The 20,090-nt window shown below is 41.2% G+C and overlaps 1 protein-coding gene across 2 annotated transcripts; it reads left to right on the forward strand.

Moving 5' to 3' along the window:
- Positions 1–6,638: 6,638 nt before the first annotated feature.
- NECAP1 (NECAP endocytosis associated 1) lies at positions 6,639–19,888 on the forward strand. Of its 2 annotated transcripts, none has more exons than XM_047787609.1 (8): positions 6,639–6,772; positions 12,106–12,206; positions 12,386–12,490; positions 13,441–13,522; positions 14,330–14,438; positions 14,976–15,159; positions 17,726–17,828; positions 18,160–19,888. In XM_047787609.1, exons 1-8 carry the CDS (start codon positions 6,678–6,680, stop codon positions 18,206–18,208), a joined length of 828 nt encoding a protein of 275 aa, XP_047643565.1. In that variant the 5' UTR covers positions 6,639–6,677; the 3' UTR covers positions 18,209–19,888. The 2 variants fall into 2 exon arrangements, with proteins under 2 accessions (XP_047643565.1, XP_047643567.1); XM_047787611.1 differs by having other exon boundaries at positions 14,976–15,147.
- Positions 19,889–20,090: the final 202 nt, after the last annotated feature.

Here is a 20,090-nt window from a genome sequence, read left to right on the forward strand (position 1 = left end):
TTTTTCGTTTTTGTTTTTGTTGTTGTTCAGTACAATGTTTGTGAGATCTATCCATGTCATTGTGGGTATAATAATTCTTATTCCTGTCTCTGAGTATTAGTATTTGATCCTCTTTATGTATTGCTATCCTCTTTATTTTAATACTATTGTATGTCAATATGGTAGTATTTTATTATACACCGTTAAGTCATTTATTCATTCACCTATCAATAGACATTTACTGTTGTTTCTGGGTTTTGACCATTGTAAACAAAACTCCTATGAATGTCTGTATATGCCTTTTTGTGAACATATGTTTTAAATTCTCTTGGGCAAATATCTCAGAGTTAAATGCTGGGTCATATGATAAATGTATGTTTAATTTTTTTTTTTTTTTTTTGCCACAGCCATGGCATGTGGAAGTTCACAGGCAAGGGATCAAACCTGAGCCACAACAGTGACCCGAGCCACAGCAGTTAAAATGCTGTATGCTTAACTGGCTGAGCCGCAAGGGAACTCCTTTTTTTTTTTGGTATGTTTAACTTTTAAGAAAATACAAAACTTCATTTTCCACATTAGTTGTGCCATTTAACTCCCTACTAGCAATGTATGAAGGTTGCTCCATGTTTCTGCTCCATATTCTTGTCAGCACTTTGCTGTTAACAAGTTTTCGTGTAAGCCATTCTATTAGATTATAGTGTTATCTCATTGTAATTTCAAATACATACACACACACACACACACACATATACACACATCCACACATATATACACATATCTACCATTCTGAGTACAAGTTCTTTGATATATGTATTGTATTTTCTCTCAGTCTGTGGTTCACCTTTTCACTTTCTTTAGTGGTAACAGTATCTTTTGAAGAATAAATATTTTTAATTTTGATAAAGTCCAATTATCAAATATTTTATACTTTGCAACTGCTGTGTTTTATATAAAAAGAAATCTTTTCCTACCATAAGTTTGTGCAGATTTTTTTTCCATAGAAGCTTTATATTATTAACTTTTACACATAACTCTATGATCCATTTAAGTTAATTTTTGTGTATGGTGTGAGGTATGGGTTGACATTCTTTTTATTTTTTTTACTGGTGTTTGAGCACCATTGCTGAAAAGTTCATCATTCTCCATTGAATTACCTTGGCATCTTTGTTAAAAATCATTTGACTATAGGAGCTCCCATCGTGATGCAGCAGAAACTAATCCGACTAGGAACCATGAGGTGGCGGGTTCGATCCCTGGCCTCACTCAGTAGGTTAAGGATCTGGCGTTGCCATGAGCTGTGGTTTAGATCGCAGACATGGCTTGGATCTGGTGTTGCTGTTGCTGTGGCATAGGCCGGTGGCTACAGCTCTGATTAGACCCTGAGCCTGGGAACCTCCATATGCCCTGGGAGCAGCCCTAAAAAGACAAAAAAAAAAAAAAATCATTTGACTATATAGATGAAGGCTTATTCTGGATTTTGTATCATGTTACATTGGTCTATATGTTTACCCTTATTCTATATAACACTGTCTTGATTCTTGTATCTCAAATCTTGAAGTAATTAGTGTCAATTCTCCATTTTAGTTCTTAACTTTCAAAGTTGTTTTGGCTATTCTAGGACTTTTTCATATTCATATGCATTTATAAATCAGGTTGTTGATTTCTCCAAAAAAGCCTGCTTAGATCTTGATTGGGATTGCATTGAAAGTATGGCTCAATTTGGCAGAACATATATTTTAATAGTACAAAATCTTTCATACTATTGGTATGTTTCTATTTTTGGAGGTTTACCTTAGTTTCTCTCAGCAATATTAAATTTATCCCAAAGCATGTCATGATTTTTGATGCTGTTTTGTGTTTTTAACTTTTTTAAAAATTTCAGGGGTCTCTTTTCCCCCTCCTAGCAGTCCTAGGAGCTATTTGCTTTCCTGTAATAAAGACTTTGCTTGCTTGCTGCCTGTGTGTTCTCGAAGTTCATTCTTCAGCTGCATGAACAAGAACCCAGATTCCAGTAACATCTTTCTAGCATCACCTTTTGGGGGGCTTGTCCAGATTTTGATCCAATACACCATCGCTCACAAGAATGTGTCTGAATCTTCGAGATCTCCGGCAGCAGATTCATAAAATGTCTGATCCAGCTCCAACCTTTGGAGCTGCACTCTGGAACTAGTTGATCTCCTTCTCCTTGTGGAAATATTTGCTCACCATAGTCATCATTGTGATCTTGATCCTTTTATTCAGACCCTGTATAATTAATTGCATTTCTCCCTTCACTGCATCCCGATTGAAGCTATAAACCTGCAAGTGGTGATAGAAGGGGTACCCAATACAGTGTATCGAAGCCCACTCAACCATCCCATGAGTGGAGACCTAACCGCTCTCCCCTAAAGACTTCCCTTTTCATCAGGGAGCAATCGCAGTGGTTGTCACCCCCTTCCCTTCACCCCCAGTTAGAATCTCCAACTCTAGAAGGGGGGATTGAGGCAGAATAACTCAGGTAGTCAGTGTAGGAATTTGGGCTTTGGTGCATTTTTTTTTTTGCCTCTTTGCCATTTCTTGGGCCGCTCCAGTGGCATATGGAGGTTCCCAGGCTAGGGGTCGAATTTGAGCTATAGCCGCCGGCCTACACCACAGCCACAGCCAGATCCAAGCCGCATCTACGACCTACACCACAGCTCATGGCAATGCCAGATCCTTGACCCACTGAGCAAGGGCAGGGATCGAACCCGCAACCTCATGGTTCCTAGTCAGATTCATTAACCACTGAGCCACAATGGGAACTCCTTGATGCATTCTTTGATATGGCTATTGATTAACATTTGTGGTTTAAGGGCTCCAGGCAGTAACATCCCCACAGGCCTTGTTTACAATAGGGAGTGTTTACTGTAATGTCCACCCAGATGGACATTAATCCCTAACATCCTGTAACTCAGTTTATGGGAAGAAAAAGGCAAAGAAACTATGAGACTTATGGGACAATTTCACCCCTATGACCTCTATTGGACAAGGACTGATACAGGCAACTGGGCAAGGCCAATGGGAGAAAACCATATCTCTATGGACCCCATGTTAGTACCCCCCCATCTTTAAGGGATAAAAACCCCTATAAGACAAAAGAGAAGGGGGCTCTTCTCCCCTCTCCCAGCTACCTTGGGAGCTATTTGCTTTCCTGTAATAAAGACTTTGCTTGCTTGCAAAAAAAAAAAAAAAAAAAATTCAGTTTCTGGTTGTTTGTTGCTAGTCTACAGAAACGAAAGTTACTTTATTTAAAGATCTTTGTTATTGTACAGTATTTTCAGATGGCCCATTCTAAAAACTAATGCATTTTAGTTTTTAAATTTTTATTATTATTATTTTTTGGCTGTGCCATGGCATGTAGAAGTTCCTGGGCCACAGCAGTAACCTGTCACAGCAGTGACAATGCCAAGTTCTTAACTACTAGGCCACCAGGGAACTCTGTTTTTCACTTCTTGTACTTTTTTGTCTTTTTAGGGCTGCAACTGTGGTACATAGAAGTTCCCAGGCTAGGGGTTGATTTGGAGCTGTTGTTGCTGGCCTACCCCAGAGCCACAGCAATGCCAGATTTAAGCTGCGTCTGCAACCTACACCACAGCTCATGGAAACGCCAGATCCTTAACCCACTGAGCAAGGCCAGGGATGGAACCCATGTCCTCGTGGTTCCTAGTTGGGCTCATTTCCATTGCGCCAAGCCAGGAACTCCTACTGGGATTTTTTTTATTAAGAATTTTTGCTTTTAAAATGGTGGTGCAGTGAAAATGAATCCAACTAGGACCCATGAAGTTGTGGGTTTGATCCCTGGCCTTGCTCAGCGGGTTAAGGATTCGGCATTGCCCTGAGCTGTGGAGGCAATGAGGTTGCAGACATGGCTCGGATCCTGGGTTGCTGTGGCTGTGGTAGAGGCTGGCAGCTGTAACTCTGATTCCACCCCTAGTCTGGAAACCTCCATATGCTGAGTATGTGGCAGTAAAAAAAAAGCAAAAAAAAAAAATTTCTTGTGACATCTTTGTCTGATTTTGGTATCAAGGTAATAGGCAATATTGTCTCATAAAAATTAGCTGGAAAATATTTCATCTCATCTAATATTTTAAAGAGTTTGTATGGGACTGATATTATTTCTCCCTAATATGGCTGATCAGTAATGAAGCCATCTGGGCCTGGAGGTTTTTTGTTTTTGGTGTGTGTGTGTGTGTGTGTGTGTGTGTGTGAAAGCTTTCAGTTATAAAATCAATTTTCTTTTTTTTTCTATTTTTTTTTTTTTAGGGCCGCACCCATGGCATATGGAGGTTCCCAAGCTAGGGGTCGAATTAGAGCTGTAGCCACTGGCCTACGCCACAGCCACAGCAACGCCGGATCCTTAACCCACCAAGTGAGGCTAGGGATCAAACCTACGTTCTCATGGATCCTAGACTGATTTGTTTCCGTTGCACCTCCATAATTTCAATTTTCTTTAATAGGTACATGGCTGTTCAATTTTTATCCCTTCTTGAATTATTTTTGGTAAATTGTGTACATCAGTGACCGTTTCATTTATTAAATTTATTGGCATAAAGTTGTTGACCATATAAGATGAAGACTCAATTTTCATTTTATACTCTTTTATACTTTTTGAATTTTTTTTTCAAACTATATGTAGGGTCCTGAAATTGGGAGATTTGGGGAAATGGCCAAGTTAATATGTTAAATGATTAGACTGAATAGAAATCTCACATTATTCGACAATTATTATCACCTACTATGTGAAGGGTATTGTGCTGGGCGCTGAAAAAGCAAAGTTCTTGCCTTTATGGAACTTATGGTTTGGTAGGAGATATATGAAGAATAATAGCACATTAGGTATAACAGAGAGGTGTAACGGAAGCAAGTGGAAGTACTAGAGAAAGTTCGTATAAATGACCTGGCAAAGTCACAAGAGGAGGTATTGTTCGAACTGATACATGGCCATATTAGTTTGCTAAATTGACAGGCTAGCAGAGAACTTTTAAGGTATAACGTTTAAAGCATGCCAATATATAAAAAATTCATAGAATATGAACAATTCAGGAAATCATAACTAGTTAAGGATTACTGAAATTTTAAGTGGAAATTTTTAAAAAAAAATCTTGGATTTTTAAAAATAGCCTTAATATTTATCTATTTTTTACTTATTTATTTACTATATATATCTCAAAGCTTACAGATATGCCATTAGCCATTTTCTGTTCGTAGACATTCATGCTGTTTCCATGTTTCACTATTAATGAACAATGCTGTAATAATCATTATTGTACCTTTTTTTGCACACATGCAAATTTCCATAAAATAGTTATTAGTGGATCTGCTAAACTCAAGGTTATGTACAATATTTTAATTCTGCTACATTTTCCTTTAGAAATGCTGTACCAATTTACATTCCTGCCAACAGTGTAGGCGAGTATCTGATTCCTCATACCCTTACAAATGCTAGATATTATTCTTTTTATTTTAATGTATTTTTATTTATTATTTTTATTTTTGTCTTTTTGCCTTTTCTAGAGCCGCTCTCGTAGCACATGGAGGTTCCCAGGCTCGGGGTGTAATTGGAGCTGTAGCCGCTGGCCTACGCCAGAGCCACAACAAAGCAGGATCCCAGCCGCGCCTGTGACCTACACCATACCTGACCTACACCATAGCTCATGGCAACGCAGGATCCTTAACCCACTGAGCAAGGCCAGGGATCGAACCCACAACCTCATGGTTCCTAGTTGGAGTCGTTAACCATTGAGCCATGACAGGAAACTCCTTACTATTTTTTTTAAATTTTAAAATATTACTTTGCTACATAGGGTAGACAAATTAGGGATAGGTTTTTCATTCAGTCAACATAATGCAATGCAGACCACAGCTGTTGTAGTTAAGACAGACTTAAGTTCGCATCTCAGCTTTCCTTTTGCTATCTGTGCTAATTAAATCATTTAAGTGACAATGTTGTGGCAAGTTTATATTTAGAATGTACAAAGCACATGTTTATAGAAACTGTTAGTAGGATTTATCATGATAATAGAACTGGGAGCAAACAGCTGCTATTAAACAGTTCATGATGTTTTCCGAATTGGTCAGGAATCGAGCTGATCCCATTTACAGTTTAACATGTGCAACATTTACAAAAAGATAACCATAATACACACTGAAAGTGTGGCCGACTATTTCAACAGGTACCTGTCTGGAAACTCCCAGATAAAAAAGTGCTATTATAAGGCAACGGATCCGGCTGTGCATTTTTGAACTTTGGATTTGGAAGATTAAAATCCACTGGAGGAGAGCCCTTTTCTGCTTAGAAACCACGGTTGAGAAGTGGCTCTGGAAAGAAAAAAAATCGCCAGACTTTTAAGATGGTCGTCCTCTGACAGAACCGATGTCAACCACTGGGAGCAAGATGGCGCTTTCCCTCAGCGCTTCTCGGGGATGGAGATTTCCCTAACGTGAATCACGCACATGGAAGGCATCCTTGCCATTACCCAAGATGGTGCGTCGCAACCTCACCGTTTCCAGGTTTCAACATGGATTCCCCAAACCGCCCACCGGAGGTTAATCTCAGAGACCTGTCGAAACGCGAGCGGAAGTAGCGAAAGCGGAAGTTGTTGCGTAAGGCCATTCCCCGCCTCTACGTACCGCCCCCGTGCTGACGCCCCGCCCCCAGCGGCGCGGAGCGCAGAGCCAAGATGGCGGCCGAGTTGGAGTATGAGTCGGTCCTGTGTGTGAAGCCCGACGTCAGCGTCTACCGGATTCCGCCCCGGGCCTCCAACCGCGGTTACAGGTACTAACCCGAGGCGCTGCAGCACAGGCGTACTCGGTCGGGATGGTAGTTTGCTCTTCAGGTGGCACGCTGTCTGTCCCTCCCACTTCCACCTCTGGGTTATCACCTTGCTAGCCTCCTCACCTGGGATGTTACCGTCCTGTCTTCTTGCTCTTCCCCAACTCAGAACTTCCATCATCCTTGTTTCCACTGCTTAAAAAAAATTACCATCCTGCATTCTCTCACCCCTCCTCCTCTCCGAACCCTCTGGACTACCCATCTGTTCCCGGTTACCCACATCTAGTGGGTATGGTTAACCTGCTCTATCTCCAATCACCTTTCCTTCGCTTTTCCCTGCGTCCTTCAGCTTGTCACCCTCGTCTCCCCTTCTCTACCCCATTTCCAGTACCTCGTGCGCATTTGTGGGTACTCTTTGTGTTGTTGGCCGCTTTCTGGATGAGCTAATTTATCTTTTGTGCTGTTCAGTCTTATAACCAAATATCATCATCCACCGTATGGTTTTTCCCTTCAGCTCTTTTTGTCGTAGACAACGGTTATGATCATAAGTTTTCCAATGTCGTCCAGTCTGTTTCTTTTTAAGTATATTTGCTATAGTGTTTTCTGTGTTCCTTCCCTCTTAATTTCTGTTAAAGCTTTTGCCTCCAGAGTTAATGCAGCATTTTCTCTGTAGGGCTAACTAACCAACCCTTATAATCCAATGACCGAGGGCTGAGGAGGCTGTAGGAAGTCACCAAGTCATGTAGTCCAAAGAGTTAACATGTTATTTATTGGGTTACATGTTAAAAAAATGTGAGTATGAGCCCTGGCAACTTAACAGCTATGTGATTTGGGACAAATCTCTTAACCTCTCCAAACCTCGGTTTTCTCATCTGTAAAATAGAAAAAAAAAAAGTTGATAAATAAACCTGCTCTAGGTACATACCTTGCAGAAGTTTTTGGAGGGTTAAATGAAGTCGTATAGTAAATGTGAAAAAGAATTGAAAATGAATTTCCTAAAAAGAATTAGGAAAGAGTAAGGCAGTATATAAGATACTGTTTTGATTTCTGACTCATATTGCCATCATGATGTTCCTCTTGGCATTTATTATTACCTTGGCCCAAAAGTTATCCTCTCCCTATGTCCGTTATTTTGCCTCCTTATCAGAGATTCATTCATTGTGAGTAGCTTTGTGCTTGCTGATCTGTGCACTAGACCTGGTGGGTTGTATCGTTTGACAAAGAGGTAGTTCTGATTTCAAACTTTCAATGAGACCCCAAATTGACCTGAGTAGGAATCTACATGCCCTTTGATAGTAGTCCCAGGTACTAATATGGGTGAGTCAGCTGAGGCCTCTCCTTCTTTGGTGAGCCCTCCTTGACCCTTCCATTCTGGCTTAGGTGTGTTCTGTGTGTGCTTCCGAAGCGCCTGTGCTCTTCCTTCTGCATTCTCACTGATTGGTTTTCCATTTTTCCAGACTAGACTAGGAAAAACGTGAGGTCTTTTTAAACTTTATATTCCTAGAGTCTAGCACAGTTTCTGGTACATAGTGGGGGCCCTGCAGATGTTGATCGAAAGAAGAAATTAGTAGATTACAGCTAATCATATACATTAACATTGATTGAACTGTTAAATAAGGTAAAATAGCTCATGACCTCCAACTTCAGGCATTAAGCCTACCTAAGTGATGTGATACAGCGACCCAAGCTGCTGCAGTGACAATGCTGGGTCCTTAACCTGCTGTGCCACAGGGGAACTCCCAAGGTTTTTAAAAGACCTTTCTTCTCTTACCTGACTGTATTTTCTACCTTCACTTCTGGTTTAACCTTTATCCCTATGTCTGTTAACTGCACCGAGCAATTTCTTAATTTTCCTCTTTTATCCTTTTTCTCATTGTCATTCTGTGTTTTCCATGCTTATTATTGTCATCTTATCATACAAGAGGCTTTTTACATCAGCCACTCTTTGTGAAGCGGGCAGAACTAAGTTTGAATCCTAATGTGCATTTACTTGCTGGGTTACCCCTGGTGTATCACTTAACTCTTTTGAGCTTTAGTTTCCTCATCTATAAAAACGGTTATAATGTTACTTTGCGAGATCCTGTCACTTAATTTTCACGAGAATGGGCATAAATAATGTCTGGAACAAAATAGATGTTTGACAAGTAGTACTGTTCTTTTTGTCTGTGTATAATCTTTCTTGTTTACCAGAACCCATTTTACATTATGGGCATGATTTATTCTCTAGGCTGCCATTAATGGAAAAACTGGACTTCATAGGAAGCAGGAGAAATGCTTTCTTTGAGTGATTGACTTTAATTCACCTTCTGTAAGCTGTTGCATCCTCCATGTTCACTCACCAGATTTTTGGAAGGAGGATTTAGGTTGAGTTGACACATAAAAGATTAGGAAATGGTTTTCCCCAGTCTGTAAAACTGTTTTTTTTTTGTCTTTTTGCCTTTTCTAGGGCCGCTCCTGCGGCATATGGAGGTTCCCAGGCTAGGGGGTCTCATCGGAGCTGTAGCCACCAGCCTACGCCAGAGCCACAGCAATGCAGGATCTGAGCTGTGTCTGTGACCTACACCACAGCTCATGCCGGATCCTTAACCCACTGGGCAAGGCCAGGGATCGAACCCGCAACCTCATATTTCTTAGTCGGGTTTGTTAACCACTGAGCCGTGACGGGAACTCCCGTAAAACTTTTAAAAAAAATCCATCATTACACTCCTCCCCAGCAAAGTCAGCATTAAACCCTATAGCGTGTTTTAATATAATGTAATTTAATGCTGGCCTTTGAAGTTAGGCATTGTTACTTTCTGTATTATTGTCCATTTCTTCATTTAGAGAGAGATGATAGGCCAAGAAACACATCTAGTAGGCTTGTTCCTAATGTTTTCAGTAGCCCATTTACACTATGTCTAGCTCATGGTAGTATAGTGGAATAAGTTAAGAACTCATTTAAAAAACTGAACAGCCAGGGACCTGCCTTCTGGATCAGATTCTGGTACTTTAGGGTCTTCAAGGCAGGACATCAATGTAGAAGGGCATGACACAGATCTATCTTGTAAATCCTATTCAGAACCTGTCCTAATTTAAATTCTCATTACTTCCTTTTCATCTTGTTAAACTTATTTATTTAACCATCTTGTTATTTATTTATTTATTTTGGCCACGGTGTGTTGATGTGGAAGCTCAGTTCCCCGACCAGGAATTGAACCTGGGCTGCAGCAGTGAAAATGCCAAGTCCTAACCACTAGACCACCAGGGTACTCTTTGTTAAACTTATTTTTATTCAGATATACTTTATTGTTACCTTCCTAACCTGCAAGTATTAGGTCTTAGATTCCCAGGGGATGAAATGTTAATAAAACTTTGCTTTTCCTTTTCAGAACTGCTGGCGCAACAAAGTCACAAATGCAGTGTTTTGTAAAATTGGTCATATTTAATAATATCTTAGATTTCATTCAAATTCATTTATAACACAGATTATAAGTATTCAGTGATTTGTAATGTTTCCATGGATATTTGTGTCTCTAATCGATGTATCTTTCCTGAGTTCCAGATTCATATATTCAAAAGCACACTCTGTACCTTCTCTTGAAAATCTGTTAGACATCTCAGACTCAACACAGCCAAAACTGAACTCCTGATCTTTCTTCCCAGACACACTCTATCTGTAGCCTTCCTCATCTTAGTTACTGACAATTCATTTGTTCAGGCTGAAAACCTTAGAGTCATCCTTGACTTTGCCTTTGAGGTCTCTTTCTTGTTTATCTCACATCCATTCTATTGATTGCCTTTACTTTTTTTTTTTTTGTCTTTTTAGGGGTGTACTCACAGTATATGGAGGTTCCCAGGCTACTGGTTGAATTGGAGCTATAGCTGCTGACCTGTGTCACAGCCACAACAACAGCAATGCCAGATCCGAACCATGTCTGTGACCTACACCACAGCTCATGGCAATGCTGGATCCTTAACCCACTGAGTGAGGCCAGGGATTGAACCTGCATCCTTGTGGTCAGATTCGTTTCCACTGAGCCACAATGGAACTCCATGGCTTTGCTTTTAAATATATCCGCAGTCCAGTCACTTCTGCTACTCTCTCTTCCTAGTCCCCATCATGTCTTTTCTAGATAACTGAAGTGGTCTGAACTCATCCCCCTGCTTTGGCATTCATATTGCTGTATCTCTGCTATATGCAGCAAAGTAATCCTTTTAAAATAAAAGAGAGATCCCGTCACACCTCTGCCTAAACCTGTAATGGCTCCTCTTCTACTCAGAGTAAAACCCAAAGTTCTTACAATGGCTTACAAGGCCCTACATGATCTGTCCCTCCTCTCCCACCTCATCTCTTAATTTTATTCTAACAACAGTGACCTCCTTGCTTGAGACTATTAATTCAAGCATAATCCTATCTTAGTGTCTTTGCACTGTTTCCTACACCTGGAATGCTTTTCCTCCAGACATCTGTGTGGGTTACTCACTGCCTTCATTTGTGCTCACATGTCACCTTGTTACTAAGGCCCACCCTGCCCACCCTCTTGAATGCTGCAGCCTGTTCATTTTCCCACTCCCTTCCCATCTTCCTTTTCTGCCTGTGCATTTTCTTTTCTTTTTTTGGCTGCGCCTGCAACATGCAGAAGTTCCTGGGCCAGGCATCAAACCTGTACCACAGCAGTGACCTGAGCCACAGCAGTGACAGTGCTGGATCCTTAACCTGCTGAGCCATCAGGGACCTCCATGCCTGTGCATTTTCTTTTTACTTTACCACTTACAACTTCCTGAGATATTAATTATTTTGCTCATTTATTGTTTCTTTTTTATTATTTATCTTTTGTTAGAATAAGCTTCCTGAGGGCTTTGTTCTGTTCCCTCTTATATCCCAAGCACCTAGAACAGGTGCCTGTGACTTAATACACACTCTATAAATATTGGTTGAATTCAGTGAAAGATAATATGTTTAGGGATTTGGGAGACTTCTGTTATCCAGTGTTTCATTTAGTAGACTTTGTTGTTCCCTGATCAATAAAACACCATTGTATAAAATACTGTCTACAGCCTGAAAATAGTCTCATTATGATACATTTTTAAGATTGCTTTTATTTGTACTTTTATATATTCTTTTGATGCTTCTTGGACTTTGATAGTAACATTTCCTCTCTTTGCTTTGGACTGTATGTAATGTGAAGTGTCCGTATAGAGAGAAGCATGAGTTATTCTTTTGATTAATTAATAGGTAGGTGGAGTAAGCAATTCAGAAACAGGCAAATAGAAATGTGGCAAATGATTCTTTGTAGGTTTTTAGTATGTTAAAGATGCGGACCTGAGACCTGAGGCTTCCCATTTTCCTATCCTAGGGCATCTGACTGGAAATTAGATCAACCTGATTGGACAGGTCGCCTCCGAATCACTTCCAAAGGGAAGATTGCGTATATCAAACTCGAGGATAAAGTTTCAGGTAATCTGTGCTGTTGACCCTCTAACATTAAGGATATTGGTTTGCCTTTTTTTAAGATTTTATTTTATTTTTTATTTTAATCAATGCTTTCAATTTGGGGGCTGGAGGAGTGAAAATGCTTGTTAATTGATTTTTAGATTTTTGCTTCCTTTGCTCAAAGAAATCTTTTTACCTGTCAGGGGAGCTTTTTGCTCAGGCACCAGTAGAACAATATCCTGGTATCGCTGTGGAAACAGTGACAGATTCCAGCCGCTACTTTGTAATCCGGATCCAGGATGGTACTGGTAAGAATCAGGGATTTTGGATGGGTTGAGATTAGCAGTATTAATGAAGTGCAGTAGTTAATGCTCTTTAGTGGAGGTGTGTCCTGATGCAATTATCTTACTTCAGTTTACTAAATTTTCCCTGCCCTTTCTCTAAAGCTTGTTGTGAAAGGAGAAGGATTAACATATCATTTGTAATAGAAAAGAACACAAGCTCAAGACACGGTAATTAAAGGTAGATGTAAATAAATCCAAGTGTATATCTAACCAAAGAATTGAAACATATTGCCTGCCTGTTCTTTGTTTGTGGTGGCTTTTGGTTGGACTATCTTAAATCATCTATGTTTGTGGCAGTCATTATCTTTTCCCCATAGTCTATATCAGAGGTTGGCAAACTTTTTCTATAAAGACAAAGATAATAATATTTTAGGTTTTGTGGGCAAGTGGTTTCTATTGTAGTTACTTGGTTTTTTGTTTTTTTTTTTTTTGGCCTTTTAGGGCTGCAGCATAGGAAGTTCCCAGGCTAGGAGTCAAGTCGGAGTTGTAGCTGCCAGCTTACTTCACAACCACAAGCCATGTCTGCAACCTACACCACAGCTCACAGCAATGCCGGATCCTTAACCCACTGAGCAAGGCCAGGGATCGAACCTGCGTCCTTCTGGTTGGATTTGTTTCCGCTGTGCCACACCAGGGAACTCCTGTAGCTGCTCAGTTCTGTTGCTATATTGTAAAAGCTGCCATGGATAGTATGTAAACAAATTGATGTGGCTGTGTTCCAGTTATTTACAAAAACAAGTTCTGGCAGCATTTGGCCTATAGGCTGTATGTGGTTTGTGGACCCCTGGTCTGTGAGAAAGTGTTTCACATTTACGGATGGCTGTCTAGTTAGGGTAACGGTAATAATTTCCTTGGGCAGAGTTTGCCCCAAGGGATACTTCCTGTTCTGAGGATTCTGATTTTTTTTTCAACAGGGCGCAGTGCTTTCATTGGCATTGGCTTCACAGATCGAGGTGATGCCTTCGACTTTAATGTCTCTTTACAAGATCACTTCAAGTGAGTGAAGCTTGTTCTTAGTGACCAGGTTAAGTGTTTTTGGGAATGCTCCTTCTCAGTTGAATGGACACTGTCTCTTTTACCTCTTGGTTTCTTTATTTGGTGAACTAGTTCATTTGCATATAACTCTTTCCATTCACTGTTTTCTCATGTTATCTTTGTGTCTGTTCTGTCCTTTCCTTATAGCTGGGATGTGTTTTTAATTCCTGTACAGTGGCTTGAGGTGATGCTTTTGTTTATGCCCCTGGGGCATCTGCCATTGCTTTTAAGTGGCTGAGGGAGGCTTAGCAGTAACCGTAGGGCTGGGTATGTGATATGTGGGGAGTTATGTGCCAGTTTTGTTATTCTTGTAGCTGGCATGTTTTGTGCCTTTTGCAGTATTCAGCCCATTTGATTTTGGCTCAGCTATGCTGGACAGCACCAGGTAGTCAGCTTCCTATCTCAAGGTTGGGGACACATCTCCTTTTCTGCTTCAGGACTTTCTGAAATTGTGAAAGGGCACCTAGTTAGCAAGGGGGGGCAGCCTGGAACAACTGAGAAATAAACACCCCCTCAGGGGCAGCCCTTAGCCATGGAGGATGGGAACTGGTGGCTAAATGCCCTCTTTTGGAGGGACAAGTTTAATATGCATTTTGTATGGTTCCTCAGTGGCATTGAATCCTAGTTGCCCTCTTTCTTGGCTTTTCTCTTTCCTTTATCATGTTTCATGTTCCTTTATGTGTTTCACATAAATTAGCTACACTCAGATTTGTGTGTCAGACTCTGCTTTCAAAGGATCCCAATTAAAACAACCTTCTTTTACTGAAGGTGGGTAAAGCAGGAATCTGAGATTTCCAAAGAATCTCAGGAAATGGACGCTCGTCCCAAGTTGGATCTGGGTTTCAAGGAAGGACAGACCATCAAGTTGAGTATTGGGGTGAGTATGGTTCTCCCATCCCTTCTTGTATTTTCATAAATCTGTGACTTTTCTTCTTCTTCTTTTTTTTTTTTTTTTTTTTTTTTTTGGCCGTGTGCAGAGTTCCCAGACCAGAGCCAGGGATTCAACCTGAGCCACAGCTGTGACAATGCCAGATCCTTAACCACTGCGCCACCAAGGAGCTCTCGACCTCTCTTTTTCTTTCTCTCTTTTTTTTTTGTCTTTTGTCTTTTTTTTGTTGTTGTTGTTGCTATTTCTTGGGCCGCTCCCGTGGCATATGGAGGGTCCCAGGCTAGGGGTCGAATGGAAGCTGTAGCCACCGGCCTACGCCAGAGCCACAGCAACACGGGATCCGAGCCGCGTCTGCAACCTACACCACAGCTCAGGGCAACGCCGGATCGTTAACCCACTGAGCAAGGGCAGGGACTGAACCCGCACCTCATGGTTCCTAGTCGGATTCGTTAACCACTGCGCCACGACGGGAACTCCCTTTTTTTTGTTGTTTTTTTTTGTTCACTTTCTTTTTTTCTTTTGTAGAACATTACAACCAAGAAAGGAGGTGCTTCTAAGCCCAAGACTGCAGGGACTGGGGGCCTGAGCTTACTCCCACCGCCACCTGGAGGCAAGGTCACAATTCCCCCGCCATCCTCTTCAGTTGCCATCAGCAACCATGTCACTCCACCACCCATACCGAAATCTAATCATGGAGGTAATGATGCAGGTGAATCTCTAGTATTTTTAATTTTGAAAAATCATATCTTAAGTTTTAATTGGGTAGTACCTGTTTGCCATGGAGAGTGTTGATGGTTTTGCTATTAAATGGCACTTGGGGAGTTCTCTTGTGACACAGAGGGTTAAGGATCCAGCGTTGTCAGTGCAGCATCTTGGGTTGCTGCTGCGGCATGGGCTCAATCTCTGACCTGGTAACTTCCACATGCCAGGGGTGCAGCCAGTAAATAAATAAATGGCACTTAGTACTGACAAGGTGATTTTGGCAGCCTCTAGGAAGGAATTAAAGCTTTTCTAGTGAGCTGAGAGTTATAGTATCAGGTAGGTTCTTTGGCAGAAAACGAGTAGATATTAAGAAGACTGTTTCCTTTGTTGTACCTTGGTGAAATGTTAGTAGGCTTGAGAGTCAGATGGCCAAGATTTTGGTCACAGCTCTGCTACTTTATATCTGAATGTGTTTGGTAACATTATTTAAGTTCTTTGAGTCTCAGTATTAATTACCTGTAAAATGGATGTATAAAACTACCCCAAGACTGTGAGGATGAAGTGATGTGATGGCACCCAGCACAGTACTTATATATATAGTAGCCATTCAGTGGATGTTATTTCATAATCCTTTCTGTTTCTCTACAAGGGCAATTGAGAGGAAATAAGATAACATCTGGGTTTATGAACACATTTCCATTTTTCCTTACTATCTGGTAGGACAAAGGAATAGATACAGTTTTTTCCATTTAAAGGATGCAAAATTAGAACTCAGAAAGGAATTTCCTAAGATTAGGGAACCAAATATTAGAATCTGGACATTTTAACTTATTAACTAATTATATTTTAATATTTGTTTTATATTTTGTCATTAATAATTGTATCATTTATAATTGATTGCTAAGAGTAGACTTTTTTTTTCTGGAATTTTTGAGGTAAAAGTGGTTATAGGCTACTTTTTTTTTTGTCTTTTGTCTTTTTTGTCATTGTTGTTGTTGCTATTTCTTGGGCCGCTCCCGTGGCATATGGAGGTTCCCAGGCTAGGGGTCGAATTGGAGCTGCAGCCACCGGCCTACGCCAGAGCCAGAGCCACAGCAACGCGGGATCTGAGCCGCATCTGCGACCTACACCACAGCTCACGACAACGCCGGATCGTTAACCCACTGAGCAAGGGCAGGGACCGAACCCGCAACCTCATGGTTCCTAGTCGGATTCGTTAACCACTGCGCCACGATGGGAACTCCGGCTACTTTTTTTTTTTTTTTTTTTCCTTTTCCTTTTCGGCCGCACATGTGGGCCAGAGAGCAAATCAAGGCCACAGCAGGGACAGTGCTGGATACTTAACCCACTGAGCCACCAGGCAACTCCAGGCTACTTCTTCATCTTCTTCATCTTCTTTTTCTTTTCTTTTCTTTTTTTGGCCACACCTGCAGCCATATGGAAGTTCCCAGGCCAGAGATCAAAGTTCCTCAGTTGTGACCTACAGCAGAAGTTGAGGCAACACCAGGTCCTTAATCCACTTTTCCACAGCAGGAACTCCTCCAGGTTACTTCTTTTGATAAGTGTTGCCAGAAGTCACTGAGGATATCTGAGATTTATTTTGTTTTTTTAAATTAAACTTTTGATTTTGAGGTAATTATAGATTCACATGTAATTGTAAAAAATAATACAAAGAAATCCCATGTACCTTTTCCCAGTTACCCTCGTTTTGTACAACCATGGTTGAACATCGCAACTAGGAAATTGACACTGATACCATATATTTACTTAGACTTCATCATTTTTACGTGTTCTCATTTGTGTATATGGTTGACCCTTGAACAATGCAGGGCTTAGGTGCACTGACCTCGCCCCCAACTTTGTGCAGTTGAAAATCAGTGTATAACTTCATGTTAACCCTGTGTATCTGTGGTTATGCATCTGCAGTTTCAACCAACCACAGCTCATGTAGTAAGGTAGTATTTGTTTACTGGAAAAAAAAAATATGTGTGTGAATGGACTCACGCAGTTCAAATCCGTGTGGTAGGCTGGCTGTAGTTCTTTGCAATTTTATCATGTGTGTGTTCCTGGATTCATCACCATGGTCAGGACACCAAACAGTTCCACCACGACAAGGATCCCTTGTATCACTTCATCACTCCCTTATAACCACACCTCCCTTCCTGTCTGCCCCCCAGTAATCCCTAACCCTTGGTGGTCAATCGCTAATCTGGTCTCCATCTTTAATTTTGTCACTCACTTTAGGGATGTTATGTAAGTGGAATCACAGAGTATATAACCTTTGGGATTGATTTTTCCCACTCAGCATGATTGAGATTGATCCCTTGAGATTCATCAAGTTGTGTATATCAGTGGTTTATTCCTGTTTATTGCTGGGTAGTATTCCGTGGTATGGATGTACCATAATGTTTAGTCACCACCCAGGGAAAAACATCTGGGTTGTTTCCAGTTTTTGTAATAACAAAGTTGCTGTGAATGTGAATGTGTAGGTTTTAGTATGAGCATAAGTTTTCATTTCTAAAATTTTTATTATGATTCCCCTTTTCTTTTTTGTTCTCTTACCTTGTATTCAGATATCCTTTTAGATTTGGATTCTCCCGCTCCTGTCACGACACCAGCACCAGTTCCAGTTTCTGCAAGCAATGACTTGTGGGGAGACTTTAGCACTGCATCCAGGTATCAGCAGAGGGAAGCCAGCATGCCCTCAGCTGGGTATAGATGGTACATGTGCAGTCAGATGAGATCTTCGATCTGGGAGAGCAGGGCATTTGTAGGTCACATAGAGTCTTAGGCAGGAATTTAGGTAAGGAGGTAGAGGAGTGCTGGGGATGGTGGGATAAGAAAGCTGTAGGAAGAAGCTTGAGTGTAATAGTTCAAGCCTTCGAAAGTAGAGTTGCTGTAAAGTATAGTTTCAGGAATTCTGGGCAGAGATTTCTTAGGAACTATGAAGTATGAAGTCCCTGTCTTAATATGCCTCTGGCTTTCTTTCTGTTCCCTTGTCTTGCAGCTCTGTTCCAAACCAGGCACCACAGCCATCCAACTGGGTCCAGTTCTGAACAACACTGGCAGGATGTTAAGGACAGACTTGAAGAATAAAAATGACCTTGAGGGCAACGATCTTTGAGGGGAGCTAGGAACCCCTTTCCTCCCCAGAACCAAATTTACTGGACAATCTTTCTCATAGCTTCTCCATTGTGTCCAGGCTGTCCGGGCTGGTTTGTGTCACTTCCCCATGTTGTTCTTGCTGTGCAGCCAAGAAGGTCTTTCTTATCTCCTGTTCTCTACCAAGGCAGGGGGATAGTTGGTCTTATCGTGCCTATGGCTGACTATTCAGGGCTCAAAAGGCCAGGGTCTCTTTGAGGGGGAAATAACCCTAACATCTGTGAAGTTTTTCTCCATTTTTAAATTATTTCAGAATCATCTCATGACCCTTGTGTGCCTCTTTGTGAAGCCCTGTTTAGCAATTTCAGGGGAGACAAAAACCTTGGAACCTTCTTTTCCATTAACCCAAGACACTAAAAATGGACAGACTGAGCTCAGTGTTTCCAGGTTCAGAGTTTTGATGGGGGTAGGTATGAAGAAAGACCTATTTCCTGGGTCTCTGCTTGATATCCTCCCTTAGGCTTATCCTGTTCAGTGAATGTCCAGTGCTGAGTGTCGCCCCGTTACCCTCTCATGCGTTTACGTGTCTCTTTCAATTAGGAGGGTTGTGTTGGTGGCACCTCCACTCTTGTGTTTGTTGAATAGTGCAGCAACTTTAATCAGTGGGTGTCTCTTAGATGAAGGAGGTTCAAGGGGCTGTGTTTTCCTAGTTATATTCTAGAGAAGCATTTCCTTTCTTGCAGCTCCATCAAGTTGCTGCATTTAAAGCATGCCATTACTTTGTAATGGCCCCCTTATTTGACCTGAAATTAAAGGGTTTAGAGTTTTTAACCTGATTTGTGGAGCAGAGAGGTTGAACACACTTAACTCTTGTTCAGTACCCACGTTGCCTTGCTGCCTGGGTATCTGGCCCCTTTTCATAAGCATTTTTTTTTTTTTTCAATCCACCAGCTCTTCAACAAAAAAGCTGCTATTACATATTGTCATTTATGAAGGAAGCTGGAGAGTCTTGGCTTTAGCTGTGATAGGTTTGCCCACCTGAATGCTGTGACACCCATTGCCCAGGTATCTTGAAAGCAAATTGCTCTCCCACCACTTCTCTTCCCTCTGCCCATCATTCCTTTGACAGTGTCGGGGAGGAGTCCCCATTCATCAGTGAGTGGGCACCAGCTCTTTTGTTTGTGAAGGGGCAGTTTAAGAGTGAAACAGGAGGACATCACTTCCTCCCTCAGCCCCTGTTTGGATGTGTACACTCTGGCTGAAGGGAGTCCTTTGATTTAGTTTCAAAATAGAGTCTCTCTCTTGGATTTCCTTCTTGACTCTTTTCACCTTTGGGTCCATTTCCCCCCGCCCCCCATTGCTTCCCCTTCCAGGCAGCTCTATTCTTACAGAGCCATGGCAGGACATTTAAAAATTCCAATGAAAACACTAAAAGGAAAGTGTAGAATCACTAGCGACTAACCACTGGGAACCTATTTTCTCAATCTTCCTCTATGTTGTGTTCTTTGTATTCTCAAGATGATAATATATTATGTATTTGAATTGCTGAAAAATTGAAAATGAGGTTTAAGATATATGTATATAAAGCATATGCTGTATTGGTGCAATAATGGTAATTAAAAATATGGAAAAAGGTAGTGTCTCTTTTATCTTTTTTATTTGCCTGTTTCTTTTCTTTTTTGCTTGTATTTGTGACCTGTGGAAGGTCCTGGGCCAGGGATCGAACCAGTGCCACAGTGGCTACTCAGCCATTGCAGTGACAACCCCAGGTCCTTACCCCACTGCACCACAAGGGAACTCTTCATTTGCCTGTTTCATTACCTTTGTTCTTTTTTT

This window comes from Phacochoerus africanus, chromosome 7 (genome assembly GCF_016906955.1).
Source record: "Phacochoerus africanus isolate WHEZ1 chromosome 7, ROS_Pafr_v1, whole genome shotgun sequence".
Classification (NCBI taxonomy): Eukaryota; Metazoa; Chordata; class Mammalia; order Artiodactyla; family Suidae; genus Phacochoerus; species Phacochoerus africanus.

Coding starts and splice junctions, on each gene's coding strand:
- NECAP1 (XM_047787609.1), top strand. CDS start 6,678: ATGGCGGCCGAGTTGGAGTATGAGTCGGTCCTGTGTGTGAAGCCCGAC. Junction 12,207..12,385: donor ACTCGAGGATAAAGTTTCAG/GTAATCTGTGCT, acceptor TTTACCTGTCAG/GGGAGCTTTTTGCTCAGGCA. Junction 15,160..17,725: donor TCATGGAGGTAATGATGCAG/GTGAATCTCTAG, acceptor CCTTGTATTCAG/ATATCCTTTTAGATTTGGAT.